Source organism: Panthera leo, chromosome C1 (assembly GCF_018350215.1).
Source record: "Panthera leo isolate Ple1 chromosome C1, P.leo_Ple1_pat1.1, whole genome shotgun sequence".
Classification (NCBI taxonomy): Eukaryota; Metazoa; Chordata; class Mammalia; order Carnivora; family Felidae; genus Panthera; species Panthera leo.
Window position 1 is genome coordinate 21142211 of NC_056686.1, and position 16274 is coordinate 21158484.

General features: G+C 41.4%; 1 protein-coding gene and 1 long non-coding RNA gene across 4 annotated transcripts; one reads left to right on the forward strand and one right to left on the reverse strand.

Moving 5' to 3' along the window:
- Positions 1–1393: 1393 nt before the first annotated feature.
- Positions 1394–8510, reverse strand: LOC122227763. The gene is made up of 4 exons (XR_006206216.1): positions 8318–8510; positions 7644–7747; positions 5652–5741; positions 1394–1431 (listed from the first exon to the last, which is right to left on the reverse strand). It is a non-coding gene; the product is annotated as an uncharacterized LOC122227763 (long non-coding RNA).
- Positions 8511–8631: 121 nt separating this feature from the next.
- On the forward strand, positions 8632–15918 carry MED18 (mediator complex subunit 18). Of its 3 annotated transcripts, none has more exons than XM_042953355.1 (3): positions 8632–9095; positions 9373–9515; positions 14981–15918. In XM_042953355.1, exons 2-3 carry the CDS (start codon positions 9443–9445, stop codon positions 15532–15534), a joined length of 627 nt encoding a protein of 208 aa, XP_042809289.1. In that variant the 5' UTR covers positions 8632–9095; positions 9373–9442; the 3' UTR covers positions 15535–15918. The 3 variants fall into 3 exon arrangements, with proteins under 3 accessions (XP_042809289.1, XP_042809288.1, XP_042809290.1); XM_042953354.1 differs by having other exon boundaries at positions 8632–8800; XM_042953356.1 differs by lacking the exon at positions 8632–9095 and adding an exon at positions 9104–9279.
- The last annotated feature ends 356 nt before the right edge of the window (positions 15919–16274 follow it).

Here is a 16274-nt window from a genome sequence, read left to right on the forward strand (position 1 = left end):
GCAAGCAGAAAAGCCAGTCAAACACAATTCTTTATCACTTCTTTCTACTAAAATGTAGGCTCTGTCAGGGGAGGGATTGAGGCTGTCCTGTTTGTTCTTTTTTTTTTTTTTTTTTTTTGGAGCAAAAAAAAAAAAGGTGATTTTATTAAAGCACGGGGTCAGAACCCATGGGTAGAAAGCACTGCCTGTTCTGCTTATTCTTATATTCCAAGAGCCCAGAACAATGCTTGGCCTACAACAGGCACACAATTAAGTGTTGACTGAACGATATGTCACAGTGTGCTTGCTATGTCCATACAGGGACATAGCAACTTTCCTTAAAATTTTCTTTACATTAGTTCTCTTTTTAATGCTTATGCCCTGCCCCCTCAGCCAGGCTACTTAAAGGCAGTGTCTGAAAACACCTATTACATGCTAAGCACCAGTACCATATATCTCTATGGGTATATATCATCTATATTCTATCTATCATCTATCTTCATAGCAATCTTTTCAAGTAGGTAATCTCCTTGTTTTACAGGTTAAGAAAGACTCAGAGTGCTCCCCTGCTAGAACCTCCAAACAAGCTCTCAAGAAAGACTCAGAGAGAGGTGCCTGGCTAGCTCAGTTGGTACAGCATATGACTCTTGATCTCAGGGTTGTGAGCTCAAGTCTCATGTTGGGTGTGGAGCTTACGAAAGAAAGAAAGAAAGAAAGAAAGAAAGAAAGAAAGAAAGAGAAAGAAAAAGAAAGAAAGAAAAAGAAAGAAAGAAAGAAGGAAAGAAAGAAAGAGAGAAAGAGAAAGAAAAAGAAAGAAGCAAAGAAAGAAGGAAAGAAAGAGAAAGAAAGAAAGAAAGAAAGAAAGAAAGAAAGAAAGAAAGAAAGAAAAAGAAAGAAGGAAAGAAAGAAAGAAAGAAAGAAAGAAAGAAAGAAAGAAAGAAAGAAAACAGATTCAGAGAAATCAAGTACCAGCTCAAGGCCACACACCAGTACATAGCTGGGTCCAGATGTGACCTGCGTTTGCTTGTTTGTTAATCCATGTTTAACAGAGTACAAATCCCACAATGATATTGGGAATAGTTAAAATTTTAATTGATACTTGTCACCTGCCAAGTGTATCAGTCAATCCTTATAAAAACCTTAGAGGAAATTACTAGTATTCTCTCCACTGGAGAGATGAGGGCATGAGGTTTGCAGAGGCAAAGTAAGTTGCCCAAGTTTACATGGCTTAGACAGTGATAAACTTTAAATGAAAAAAAAAAAAATTTAGGGGCACCTGGGTGGCTCAGTCGCTTAAGCGTCCGACTTCTGCTCAGGTCATGATCTCGTGGTTCGTGAGTTTGAGCCCCATGTCAGGCTCTGTGCTGACAGCTCGGAGCCTGGAGCCCGCTTCTGATTCTGTGTCTCCCTCTCTCTCTGCTCCTCCTCCGCACATGCTCTGTCTCTCTCTGTCTTTCAAAAATAAATAAATAAACATTAAGAAAAAAATTTTAAGTAAATTCTACCTCCAACGTGGATCTCGAACTCACAAGTCTAAGATCAAGAGTCATATGTTCTACCAACTGAGCTAGCCAGGCACCCTGACAGTGAGAGAATTTTAACCCAAACAGCCTAACTCCAGGGCCCATCTTAAACCCTAAGCAAGAGTGTGTTAACCCACACCTTTCTGCTTCTCCATGGAATCTCCTTGGGCTCCTTTCTACCCTCTGGGCTGGACCCAGAGTCTCCTCAAGGAAATGTTTGAGTTGATAATGCAGATAATAGCATATGACTCTCTGACCCAAGGAAGGGGTTAATGATGATGAAATCTTAGGGGACCAAAAGCAAACCCTCTTCCTTCTAAAGACAGCACATGGCAGACTCACAATGCTTCCAGGTCTGAGACTGGAAGACCACCACCTGCTCCAGAAGGCTGGTATGAGGAGTAAATGAGGGATCCAGACTCACAAAAAGTGCTTCCAACAGAGCCTGGTATGGTACCCAGTAAGCAAGCACTAGAAGGGAGCTGTCAAAGGGCCTCCATCTAGGGAATTCGAGACCCAGTGGGTTAATTATCCTCAGGCAGAAACCACACTGACTTCCCCAGACAGACCTGAGAGGGGAGAAACCCAAACAGACAGTTACAGTTCAGCTAAAATAGGGCTAATCTTTAATCTTTTATGGATACATGTAACACATTAACTATTATAGCCTATCCCCTCGAGGCACCTCAACACCTGGTCAACCAGAGGCGGGGGTTAGGTTGGCTGGGCTAAGTGGAAAGGAGCAGGTAAATAGGCCAATTACCCTTCTGCAACAGACTTTCTTAGGTCCTTGCCTTGAGATTAAGAGGATGAAATGGCTGATGCTGCCTGTCATACAAGGGGCGGGGTAGGGAGATGAACTCTTGAGTCAGCAGCCAGTGAATATTACCGGGCACAAAATAACCTGGGATGTTTTACCGGACTCTCAGCAAACCAAACTCCTTAAGAGCAAGAATTGTATCATTTATTATTTGTCATTGGGTGTTTGCTGTTGGTAGTTACTATTAATAATGATGTCATTGTTTCCATAATATGAAAAAAAAAAATCCAAAGGTAAAGAATTACTAAGGCTAGATGTCTCTGTGAATTTTGAAGTCGTAAGGGTTCAACTACCATATTTTTTCAACTTGAAGATGTACTTTGTGTCCATGTTTATCAGGCTTTGTCTTATAATAGTACTTGTAGATGGAGCTGTTTCTCAATTGCCTGAAATTCTGTTATTATGTAAAAGCTGTGACTTAGAGTGAATAGTGTCTAAGAATCAAGGTGATAGAATAGATCAATCTCCCACTCCAGGCAAGAATTCCTCCTACCATAATCTCTGCCTCAATACTTCTACTGAAAGGGGTTTACTTCTCATCCAGACAGTCATTTTCACTCCTAGACACCAGCACTGGGGTCCCTATATGTGTTCTTCATATAAAGCTGAAATCTGTCTCCCTATAATTTCCACCCAGCATTTCTAATCCTGTCCTTTGGAACTACACAAAAGTCAAATTTTTCTTAGAATCAGAGAATCTTAGGATAGTAAGCAAAATCTCTGGAGGCAGACAGATCTGAGTTTTAATACTGACTCTACCAGTTATTAGCAAGCAACTTAACTTCTCCCTCATCTGTCAAGTGGGTTAAAGTGCTAAGAGATTGAAATGAGATTAATATGTATAAAGTCTCTGATACCTGATGCTCAATAAATGTCAGATACTTCCTTCCTCTTCTCCACCCTCATTGCTGATTTCATCATAATTTCATATACTTGAAGACAGATGTTATATTCCACCCTTCTCAAGTCTTTTCCAAATTAAACACTCCCCAGTTTCTAAACCATTCTCCTAATAGTAACTCTGATTCATTACATACCTACAACACACAGTATGTGTCATGCACTGCCAAAGGCCTAACAAGTTAAATAACTTGCCTGAGGCCACATAAGCAGTGTCTGGGATTCAAGCCTAGATCTGTCTGGCTCTAAAGCTACATCTTCAAATCTAGATCCTATAGTAATGCTGTACAATTGCAATAAAATGCTAGCCACATATGTAATTCAAAGTAATCTAGTAGTTATATTTTAAAAAGTAATAAAAAAGGGAAAAATTAAACTTAATGATATATTGTATTAAATTCCAAATACCCCAAATGTCAGTTCAACATGTGATCAATTTAAAGAGTATTATGCAGGATTCCTGGGGGGTTCAGTCGGTTAAGCATCTGACTCTTGGTTTCAGCTCAGGTCGTGATCTCACGGTTCATGAGTTCAAGCCCCACATCGGGCTCCACTCTGACAGCGTACAGCCTGCTTGGGATTCTCTCTCTCCCTCTCTCTCTCTCTCTCTGCCCCTCCCCTGCTTGCTCTCTCTCTCAAAATAAATAAACTTAAAAAAATTTAAAGTATGACACTTCACATTCTTTTTATCATAGTAAGTCTTCATAACCCCATGTATATCTTATGGCCATAGCAGATCTCAATTTGAACTAGCCAGATTTCAAGTGGTTAGTAACCACACGTGGTTTGTGGCTGCCACACTGGATAGCACATACTAGAGCAAAATTGCAGTGTCCCTGGCCTGGAATCTAAGGACTTAGGTTTCCCACCCCCAAATCCAGTGCTGGCTAAATATAGGAGACCAAGAAAATCATTTAATAATCCTTCTGCTAACCTCTGTTTTCTACTAATCATTCTGTCAACACAAACAATATTTATCAAGTGCCTGCACCGTGCCAGGCATTATTCCAGGAGCTGGGGATACTGCAGTGAACAAAACAAAGGCCCTGCTTTCACGGAGCTTGCTTATGACTTTAATGGGGTGGGGTGGATAAACAATTCAGTAAGTAAGCAGTATGTCGCCTAGTCAAATGTGCTATGAAGAAAAATAGAGCAGGAAATGAGGGAGGCACACTTCCTATAATTGCAAAAGACTTAAGATGAGAGTTATCTTTAACATGTTCAAGTAAGAGCAATGAGAAGAACGTGGCTGGAGCTGGGTTGGGGGGAGCAGACACAGATGGGGATGGTGGGAATATGGTCAAAAAGGTAACATGTGATGGGGGCAGGTCATGTAGGCATAAGGAGGGCTTTGGATTTTGCTCTGAACGGAGGGATAACATGACTGATGAGGATGCTGGGGTTAATTAGGTTGAAAAGCAATGGTTATACCTTTTCCATAGGACTACACATATAGGAATCAGCCAATAAATGTCAGGTCATTCCTGGGGAAATATTAGTTTGTAACACTAAGAGTGAGGGTCTAGCATTGCATATAATGGTGGTGTAGATCTATCTTAATTCCCATCAGGCCACTCTTGAGAGCTGATGAAGAAACTGTATATAGGTACATGTGTCTGGAAATTCATACTGATGGTCTGCTGTCCCAATGAAGACTGCTTAAAAACTGGTCCTAACTAACTCTTTGAGCCCAGTCTGGTGACTGGCTGGGAAGCATTAATGTATAAACTTTTCTCCTCCTTTGCTGGCACGAACTGTAGTAACTGGGGAAAGTCACTGTGGAGAAAGAGCCCAGGAATTCAGAAGGAAGCATGATAAAGAGACAAGCTTGGTGTCAGAAAGAACTGAACTTGTGAATGAGTTCTGCCATTTGCTGGCATTTGGCTTTGGGTAAGTCACCTTACCTCTCTAAACCTCTTTTTCCTCTTCTGTAACATCGAGATGGTAATATATACATTTTAGCAGTATTTGGCATATCTCCACACATATAGTGACAAGTTATTGGTGTAGAGCAACAGTTCAATAATCAGTAGTAATTGTGATGTTTTCAACAAAATTTTTGAACACGTACACACACAAAGCACATTATTATGAACTGAATGTTGTGTCTCCCCCCAAATTCGTGCGTTGAACCCCTACCCTCCAACGTAACAGTACTAGGAGGTGGGGCCTTTGGGAGGTGATTACAATTAGATGAGGTCATGATGGAAATGCCCCCCGTGAATACAATTGGTGGTCTTATAAAAAGTCCTCTTATAAAAGTCCTGAGAAGTTTGCTTTACTCTGCTCTTCACCATGTGAGGATACAGGAAGTCAGCAACAGCGGCCCAGAAGTGGGATCTCACAGAACCCAACCCTGCTGGTACCCTAATGTCATACTTCTAGACTCCAGAACTGTGAAGAATAAATTTCTATTGTTTATAACTCACCCATTCGATGGCATTTTGGTATAGCAGCTCCAGCTAAGACACACATTATGTGAAGAAAATAATGATTCTTCCCTTCAGGACGTTCACAATCTGTACCAGGGAGATGAAACATGCACAAAATATATTCAATAAGACAGAATGGGCTTGCACAAATGAGATACAAGATATAAAACCAATAACAGTTACAACCATTTATTGATTGCTTACAATAAGCCAGCCACTGCGCTAAGTGTTTCATAAACATCTCATTTTATTTTTGCAAATTCCACCTTAAAAAGTACTATTTTTATCTCTGTTTCACAAGAAAGGAAGCTGAGGCCCAGAGAGGGGAAGTGAGTTGCCCAAGGTAGCACAGCTGGGTAGTGGCAGAGGACAGAAGTGAGGCCCATTCTAGGCTCCAGGCCTCACATCCTCATCAGAAAAATCCATCCCTGTAACTCCTAGGCTTTGTCCAAGTTTTACCATTTTGTTCACAGATTTCCTGTCCATCTTTTTCTTTTTTAATTTAACCCTACTTTGAAATGCCAGCTAAAATATGGATAAATACTATGGTGCCTCAAGGGACCCATAATTCACTGGACTTTCCAAAGTTGGTGTCTGTATATGAAAAAAAGAGGGCCAGCAATTTTACAACCTCCTCCAGTCATTAGAGCGCTGAGAGCTTGTCATTCTGCCCAACATTGTGAATCACCAGGCAGATCAGGAGGCACATCCTAAGCCCTGGGGTATATGCAGCCTTAATAACCATCAGAGTCCTGTGCAAGGTCCAGTTTCTTAGCCGTCTTGTCTTCCTGTTCTACACTCTTTCAGGGTGATCTCAATTATTCTCATACCTTCAGCTACCATCTATCAGGCTCTGACTCTGAAATGACTACCTCCAGCCCAGCTCTCTCTCTTCTAACTCTGGCTGGGCACTACCACTTGTGTGTTTCATAAACACCTCATGCTCAATGTATCTACATATGAACTCACCTTTCCTGCCTCACCCACACTGCTTTGTGTTTCCTAGCTCAGAAAAAAAGCACTACCGTGGCCACCCCAGGTAGAAATCTAGACACCTGTGACTCCTTCTATCTTTAGCTCTGGTTAGTCATCAAATCATTCTGTATTTTTAAAATCTCTTTTTTCTTGCAATTATTTCTCAGTTGGAATTGCGTCAAAGCTCCTCACTGGTCTTCTTTCTCCAAGCTCTCCTTTCTCAAGCTTTTCTCCACATTGCAACCAGGGTGATCTTTTTATTTTGTATTATTTATTTTGAGAGAGTGAGTGGAAGGAGCAGACAAAGGGAGAGAGAGAGAATTCCAAGCAGGCTCCTCAGTGCAGAGACTGATGCACACTCGAACTCAAGAACTGTGAGATCATGACCTGAGCCAAAGTCCGACACTTAACCAAATGAGCCACTCAGGGGTCCCCCAGGTGATCTTTTTAAAGCTCACAAATTTCTTTAGACTGGCATGCAAATTCTTCCAGATTCAGGGCCTTACTCCTTCCCTGGACTCATTTATTTTGGCCCCTAACCTCAGATTCTATATCCTAATTCTACTTAACTCTGTGTCCTTTTGTACATGCTGTTCCCCTCACCTGAAACTCCCTTTCCTCCCTTCTTTATCTAACACCTATTGATCCTTCAGGTTACTCTGGGCTTTGATGACCTTTTCCAGGAATCCTTCATTGATGCCCCCACGATGGATCAAGTGTCCTGCTTGCTTCCAAAGCAGCTGAGCTGTTGATACCTCATTTTTCTATTGAGTCAAATCACATGGTACAGGCTCCTTAGTTTGACCCTCTGATTCCCACAACTTGCCTATAAACTCTTTTGAGGGTACAGATGGGAGTCAACAGCTAACAGAAAGTCTGGAACAGTCTAGCCTTTCAAGAAATGTTCAATTAAAAAAAATGAATGGGAGGTGGTGTAGGTAACAGCGGGGGAACTAGACCTAGAAGTGCAAGTAAAGTAATTAAGAGAGAGGGCTCTGAAGTCAACCATCTTACGTTTGTATCGTAGTCTCTCCACTCCTTTGTACGCTAACAACTCGTTGCCTGGGTTTCCCCATCAGTGAAATTACAGTAATGATTGTACGTGGCTCATAGGGCTGCTGTGAGGGTAAAATATTAAATTTTGATACTCTGTTCAGTATTTTTTGCATTAAATTTGTAAAATATTGCATTAAAATATTATTTATCTTAGCCACTGAGTGTCTTTCTTTCTTTTGTGGCACCAACATTTTTATTTGCCCACTTTCCTGCTCTCTTTCAACATTATAAACATTAATGAAACATTACAAACCAAATTAATCTTTTTGATCCAAGGTTTTGTTAGGAACCATTATGTTACAAAGAGGTGGCAAATCTATGCCTACTTTTATGATTCTCTGGCCCCTCTCAACCTCTGGGTGTCACTTCTCTTGTCCTTTTTCGGCTGTCCTTAACAGCCACTGAATTTCTGGTGTCCCTTTGATTCTTTCATTACAGGAGAGTGCCTCATCCACTTCACTCTAGTCCTCACTTTGTCCGCACCTTATACACTCATCACAAATCAACGTTCAACAAACATTCGTTGAATTTACTTATCTCCCTATATTCTCAACCTGAAGTAAAATATATACAGTAAAGTGAACAAATATTAAGTGTTTTGCTAAGCTCCCCAATTGTTCAGAACATTATACTTCGCAGTAAAGGGTGTCTTTTCACCCTCTCTCCTCTGCTTTCTGCAGCTCCCTTCCCCAGGCTCTCTTTTGCCCGTCAAGAGATTTCCTAAGGCAAAACTTTCCAGGTCATCGAACTTGAAAAAATATCTTCTACAGGGTGGCCTATGACATCAACGACACCGGTAAATCCCAGAAGAACGCTCCAAAAGAAGCCGCCATCTCCCATACAGCAGCAAGGCATCTTGCGCATGCGCTTCTGCTTGCGAGCCAGAAAAGAGGAGCTTTTTATCCCTTCTCGGCACCCTTACGTCGGTGGAGATTTACGTGACGACAGCCTCTTGCCGGAAATGGAAAGACGAAGAAGAGGTGTTGCAACACCCAGAGGGCTTTAACTTTAGAGCTGGGGGCTAATTGTCGTTTAAAGGCTCCGACGTGCTGGGGTGAATATATTACCCATTTTGCGAGTAGAGACTACAGCGCGCCCGGAGTTGTGTTTCTAGTGTAAGTGGGCACGTGTCTTTGATGCTGACTTAAGGGACCTAAACCGTCCTCTTAAAAACACTTTCCGCCTCGCTGGCTTTGAAAGGCGTTTTCAGGGAGGCGGAACGCCTAGATTTTAGTCTGATCCAAGCTCTGCCACCGACTTCCTGTGTCCTTGGGCCCCTCTCCCAAAGACACAATATTTTCATCTATAAATTAAAGAGTAGACAAAGTCTCTTAAGTCACTTTTCGGGTCTGAATGTTATCGCATGTCACAAAGTCTTGGAGGTGAAATACAGTTGGCCCCATTTTATAGGTAAGACATTGAGTTCCAGGGTGAGAGGATTGATGACTTCTTCAAGATTGCACAGAAAACTTTTAGAGATTTCAGACTTTGAGACTAGAAGATTATGCTGTAACTCCATGACCAAGTCTCCTTTGTATATTTCTGTATCATCAGTTCCTGAAACGGGCCTATACCAGCTACTCAAAAAGTTTGGGTAAATGAATCTTTTGATGTCAAGGCCAATGACTCGAGCAGATCTGTTGTCTCTCCATCCTTCTGATGTATTAACAATGTAACTCTTCTTCAGGTGTTTCTTGTGCTTTACTTGACTGGGGACTCCGAAATCAGTTCTGTGGTTTTCAACTTAATCGGAGACCATGGAGGCACCTCCAGTCACCATGATGCCTGTCACTGGAGGCACCATTAATATGATGGAGTACCTGCTGCAAGGTAAGTGAACAAGGCAACTTGGATGGCCTGTTTTCCTCGTTCTGTTCGGCATCTGTGGAGGTGAGAGGCTGTTAAAGGCAGCCTGCATAATTTCTGGCACCCAGTAGACAACAACTTTTTAAGGTTTAAATGTTGGGGCGCCTGGGTGGCTCAGTCGGTTAAGCGTCCGACTTCAGCTCAGGTCACGATCTCGCGGTGCGTGAGTTCGAGCCCCGCGTGGGGCGCTGGGCTGACGGCCCGGAGCCTGGAGGCTGCTTCCGATTCTGTGTCTCCCTCTCTCTCTGCCCCTCCCCCATTCATGCTTTGTCTCTCTCTGTCTCAAAAATAAATAAACGTTAAAAAAAATTATTTTTTAAAAAAAATAAATAAAGTTTAAATGTTAATTATGGTCACAAACACATAACATTAAATTAAGTGTACAGTTAAGTAATGTTAAGTGTATTCGCATTGTTGTATAGCTGATCTCTAGAATTTTTTTATCTTGCAGAACTTAAACTCTGTACCAATTAAACACTAATTGCTCCTTTCCCCTCCCCTCAGCCCTTGGTAACCACCTTTCTACTTTGTTTCTGATTTTGACTACTTTAGATACATCATATGAGTGGAATCATACAGTGTCTTTTTGACTGGCTTATTTTACTTGGCATTAATGTCCTTAAGGTTTATCCCTATTGTAGCGTGTGACAGGATTCCCCCTATTTAAGGCCGAATAACATTTTATTGTGTGTAAATACGTTTTCTTTACCCATTCATCTGTCATTTGGGTTGCTTTCACCTCTTGGTTATCGCGAATAATGCTACAGCAAACATGGGTGTGCAAATATCTCTTCAAGATCCTGCTTTGAATTCTCAATATATGCACAGAAGTGGGATTATTGGATCCTATGGTGATTCCCTGATACTATTATTAGCTCCATCTTATAGATCAGGAAATAGGTAAAGCAGTTTTCCCAGATGAGAAAACTCCAGAGAGGGTAGTGATTTTCAGGAGGTCATATAATGTTTAGTGGAAGAATTTAGTCTTTAATTCAGATTATTCTTGTAATAACTTAGTATGAACAACATAAGGTTATTCTCATTCCTCAGGCTACCTCTCATTCAGTCCTTCCCAACTCAGTAAGTGCCACTGTCATTCACCAGTTGCAAGAACGAAACATTTAGGAGTCAGTCTCTGTTTTTCACTTTACTCCCATAGCTAGTCCATCTCTAAGTCTTACTCATTTTACTTCCAAAGTATATTTAAATTTTTTTAATGTTTATTTATTTATTTTGAGAGAGAGCAAGAGAGCACAAGCAGGGGAGGGGCAGAGACAGAGGGAGAGAGAGAGTCCCAAGCAGACTCCCGCACTGTCAGTTCAGAGCCTGATGCAGGGCTTCAACCCACAAACTGTGAGATCATGACCTGAGCCAAGATCAAGAGTCAGACGTTTAACTGACTGAGCCACCCAGACGCCCCCCAAAATATATCTTAAATATGTATTTTCTGTACCTGTAGTACCACATCCTGGTTTATCATTGCTCTTCTGACCTACTTTCATAACCTTTTACTCAGTACATTGCTTCCACTTTTGATTATCTGTCTCTTTCCAAATAACAGTCCATCTTTTTAAAAAATTGTCGTATTGGGGCACGTGGGTGTCTTACTCGGTTAAGCATCTGATTCTTAATTTCAGCCTGGGTCTTTTTTTTTTTTTTTAGATTAAAAAAATGTTTATTTTTGAGAGAGAGTGAGTGGGGGAGGGGCATAGAGAGAGGGAGAGAGAGAGAAGAGAGAGAGAGAATCTCAAGCAGACTCCGCACACTGCCACATTTTGCCATATTTGCCTCCTTTTTTTTTTTTTTTTGCTATTTTTTTTTCCTTTTTTCAGATTTTATTTTTAATCTCTACACCCAACATGGGGCTCAAACTTAACACTGAGATCAAGAGTCGCATGCTTTACTGAATATGCCAGCTTGGCACCCCTTTTTTGCTATTCTTAAAGAAAATCTCTGACGTTATAACATTTTACCCCTAAACTCTTCAGTTTGCATCTCTAAAAAACAAGGATATTTTTCTTTAAAAAAAAAGTGTGTATTTATTTTTGAGAGAGGGAGTACACATGCAAGTGGGAGAGGAGCAGAGAGAGGGAGACAGGGTCCAAAGCAGATTCCACACTGACAGCAGAGAGCCAGATGCAGGGCTCAAACTCACAAACCGTGAGATCATAACCTGAGCCAAAGTCGGACGCTTAACCAACTGAGCCACCCCAGATGCCCCAAAGGATAATTTTCTTCATAGCCCTAATGCCATTATTATTATCTTAAGAAAATTAATAATATATTTCAATATCATCTAACATCTAGTCCATATTCAAAAGTTTCCCCCCAGTTGTCCCCAAAATGTGTTTTGGAACCAGGATGCAATCAAGTTTCATGCATTAGATTTGATAATTGTGTCTCTTAAGTCTCTTTTAATTTGGATCAGTCTCCCCTCATTCACACTTTTTTTCTTCATGACCGTGTCTTGTTGAAGAGTCCATACCAGTTTTCCTGGAATGATTCTTTTATAGTATAAATCGGTCATGTCTTTCCCTTTTGTTGAAAATAAAGTGTGGAGCTCATAGCTGCCCTGGTGACCTTGGGGTAAAATACCACCCTCACCAGAGACTGTGTGTAAGGCCTACACACTGTGGCCCAGGCCACATCCCCCTTTCACTGGTGTCTTCCTTCTCACTCACTGCACTTCAGGCACACTGATACCTTTTCATTTTCTTGAATTCCCCAGCTCCTTTCCTGCCTCTGTGCCATAGAGCTTAATGATCTCTCTGCCTCAGTAGTTTTCTCCAGCTCTTTAAATAACCATCTCATTTTCATCCTCAGGTCTCAGCTCTGTTATATCCCCTTAGGGAGACCTTCTCTGACTCCCACCCCTCAGGTCTTTTCTCCACCCCCACCAGTTGCTCTCTATCCCACCCCCCTTTTATTTCCTTGTATTTCTCTTCACATACTTATTTATTTTTTGTTTCCCCCACTAAATTCTAATCTCCATGAGGACATAGACCTCTACTTCCTAGCATAGTGCCTGGAATTCAAGTATAGGTTGAGGGGGCACCTGGGTGGCTCAGTCAGTTGAGCGTCTGACTTCTGCTCAGGTCATGATCTCCAGTTCAAGAGTTCGAGCCCCACATCGGGCCCACTGCTGTCAGCTTGTGGCCCACTTCGGATCCTCTCTCCCTCCCTCTCTGCCTCTCCCCCACTCTCTCTCTCTCAAAAATAAATAAACATTATTAAACAAAAAAAAAAGAAGAAGTATAGGTTGAATGAACTTAAACACTTAAAAAGCTCTAATGTTTGAGGAATGAACAAACACGTCTGATACTGTCCCGAATGTAGGGTACAATGTATTGAATGTAGAACCTGTTCCCTGCTCCCATGATCTTCTATCCTGTATTTAATCTGTTATTGCTTTTCCTACAACACTGTCCATTGCCAAAAATTCATTCCTTTGAGTCCCATTATCAATGTTTACCACAGTAACAGTGTATACTCTTACTTTAACAGATTTATTCAATAAACATTTGAATATGTTCCTAGCAGCGGAGGAAGAAAGATGAATAAAGTATCAATGCACAGGGGAGTCTGGGTGGCTCAGTCAGTTATGTGTCCAATTTCGGCTCAGGTCAAGATCTCATGGTTCATGGGTTCGAGCCCTGTGACGGGCTCTGTGCTGACAGCTGGGAGCCTGGAGCCTGCTTCTGATTCTGTGTCTCCCTCTCTCTCTGCCCCTCCCCTGCTCGTGCTCTGTTTCTTTCTGTCTCTCAAAAATAAAAAAAGGAAAAAAAAAAAAAAAAAAATTAAAAAAAGTATCAATACACAATTGATATATTGAAAGATAACAAAAGAATCGAAGTAATAATGCTAAAGGAAACTAAAGCAGGGAGGTGGAAAGTGATCGGAGGGAGACCTGCAGTCTTCATTTAGGGTGATTAGAAAAGATATCTCTGATAAAGTGATACTTGAGCAAAGACTGAAAGAAAGTGATGGGATGAGGCATGCAAATACTGGTGAGAAAAATGTTCTACGTGTAGGGAATAAGGGAAGGGGCTCTGAAGAGCAATACTTTATCAAATACTTGGCATTTTCAGGGAGTAGCAGGAAGATCACTGTGGCTGGAGAGAGTGATGTAGGGGGATAGTGAAGGAAATAATGCTGGACTGGTAGAGACCACAATGTATAGGGCCTTGTAGATGATACTAAAGACTTTGGGATTTATTTTGAATGACACAGGAAGCCATTGGAGGGTTCTGAGCAGAAGAGTGTCATTATCTGCCTTCTATTCTAAAAAGAACATTTAGCTGTTGTGTGGAGAAGAAGCAGGCAAGGGTGGAAGTAGCTATTGGAAAAAACAGGCAAGATATGAAGGAAACTTGGACCAGTTGGAAATGAATGAGGGAGTGAGAAGTGGTTGGATTCTGCATGTATTTTAAACATATGGATTGGATGTAGGTGTGGGGGAAAGTAAGGACTCCAGATGATTCTGTGGTTTGGAGCCTGGGCAACTGGAGGCAGAGAGTTTCCATTGATTATGATGGAGAAGACTGCAGAAGGAATAGGATTCTGGAGGAAATCCCACAGCTGGATACTGAACATATGAAGGTGAAGATGTCTGTTAGGTATCAAAGTGGAGAAGGTGAGTAGACAGTTGGATATATGAGTCTGTGGTTCATGAGATATAAACATGGGAGTCCTCAGGCCATAGATGATATTTAAAGCCATAACATTAAATTAGGTCACCTAGGGAGGAAGAGATTGTTGATAAAGAGGACCAGGATTGAGTCCTAGGATCCTCTAGTAATTAGGGAAGATGAGAAAGACCCAGCAAAGTAGACTTAAAAGGAATGGTCAGTGAATTAGGTGAAGAACTAAGAGTTGTGTCCCAGAGGCCAAGAGAAGATAGATTTTAAAGTGGGTATAATCTAATAATCTTACCAAAATGCTGTTAGGAGGATGAATAAGAGAACAAAGATTAGTGTATTTCTATGGAGCATTTGGTTCTCTTACTTCGATATAGTGTGTAAAAAAGAAATGTTATAACCTATAGATGGAAAACTTGTGTTTGCTGGAAATAGAAGATAATTTTTTTAAATAAATGGCAACAAAAGAGTGTTGTTATTATTCTAGATAGATGCTCTTGCTGTTAAAGACTCTGAGCCCAAAGCCTGCTGGAGATTAGCATTTAGAGAAGGCCTAAGGACTTTCTAGTACCAGATAAGACAATGCAAAACACTGAAAGGGAATTAACTTTATCATAATGTTGTCCAATACTTTGGCAGTATAATCCCTCAAAAATCTCATATATTGGACCAGTACTTTACAGAACACTGCAGTAAACTGTTTTGGTTTTTCATTGAAGCTTTTTCAATCTTTTACTAATCCCAGTACCCTAAATTAAAGATGGGACTCAACAATGCTCTTTCCTTCTTCAGGAAGCGTTTTAGATCACAGTTTGGAAAGCCTCATCCACCGCCTTCGTGGTTTGTGCGACAACATGGAACCCGAGACTTTCCTTGACCATGAGATGGTATTCCTCCTTAAGGGCCAGCAGGCCAGTCCGTTTGTTCTAAGGGCCCGGCGTTCTATGGATAGGGGAGGGGCACCCTGGCATCTGCGCTACCTGGGACAGCCAGAAATGGGAGACAAGAACCGCCATGCCCTGGTGCGAAATTGTGTGGACATTGCAACATCTGAGAACCTCACTGACTTCTTAATGGAAATGGGCTTCCGCATGGACCATGAGTTTGTCGCCAAGGGTCACTTATTTCGTAAGGGTATCATGAAGATTATGGTGTACAAGATCTTCCGCATCCTGGTGCCAGGAAACACAGACAGCACTGAGGCCTTGTCACTTTCTTATCTCGTGGAACTAAGTGTTGTTGCACCAGCTGGGCAGGACATGGTCTCTGATGACATGAGGAACTTTGCTGAGCAGCTGAAACCTCTGGTTCACCTAGAGAAAATAGACCCCAAAAGGCTCATGTGACTAAGACAGTCTGTCTGCCACTGGGGCCTGCCCTCACCTGTTACAAAAAAGAAAATGTAGTAAATTCCCCTTTCCACCACTGCCAGCCAGGCATTCTTCCCTCAGAAAGGAGGACAGTGAGAACTTAGTTGGTTCTTTGCACAGTTTTCCTCATGTGGCAAACTTGTGACAGGCTTTCCAGATTAAAGGCTCAGGATAACCTGAAGAATCTATCCAATTCCTCTGTATAAAGATGGAAAACCAGAATAAATTAGCTTTTAGAAAGAAAAATCTTTTGAATTTCTTTTTGCTATTTGTGTATCAGATTTGTAAAGTAGAGGCTGTGAGCTTGTATTAGTTGGTAATAAAGCCTATGAAGAAAAACATCTGTGATTTTGATTCTTTGTTACCCTGCTAATTTGGGGTAGATTAACTACCAGTTGGAACAAAAAAAAAAAAAAAAAAAAAAAAAGGCAGTTTTTAGTTTTGTTATTTTTTTATTTTTATTTTTTTAATGTTCTTTTTTAAGTTTATTTATTTTGAGAGAGAGCAAGTGTGAGAGGAGGAGGGACAGGGAGAGGGAGAGAGAGAATCAGAAGCAAGCTCCACATACCATCAGCATGGAACCCAGTGTGAGACTTGATCTTGTGAACTGTGAGATCGTGACCTAAACTGAAATCAAGAGTCCGCCAGTTAACCAACTGAGCCTCTCAGGCGCCCGGCAGTTTTTAGTTTTAAGTTTGATAGAGGTGAGGGGTGCC

Bases quoted from the DNA above. Each gene is read 5' to 3' on its own strand.
- MED18 (XM_042953355.1), top strand. From the start codon at position 9,443: ATGGAGGCACCTCCAGTCACCATGATGCCTGTCACTGGAGGCACCATT. The intron at 9,516-14,980 runs GTAAGTGAACAA...TTCCTTCTTCAG, and splicing joins GATGGAGTACCTGCTGCAAG to GAAGCGTTTTAGATCACAGT.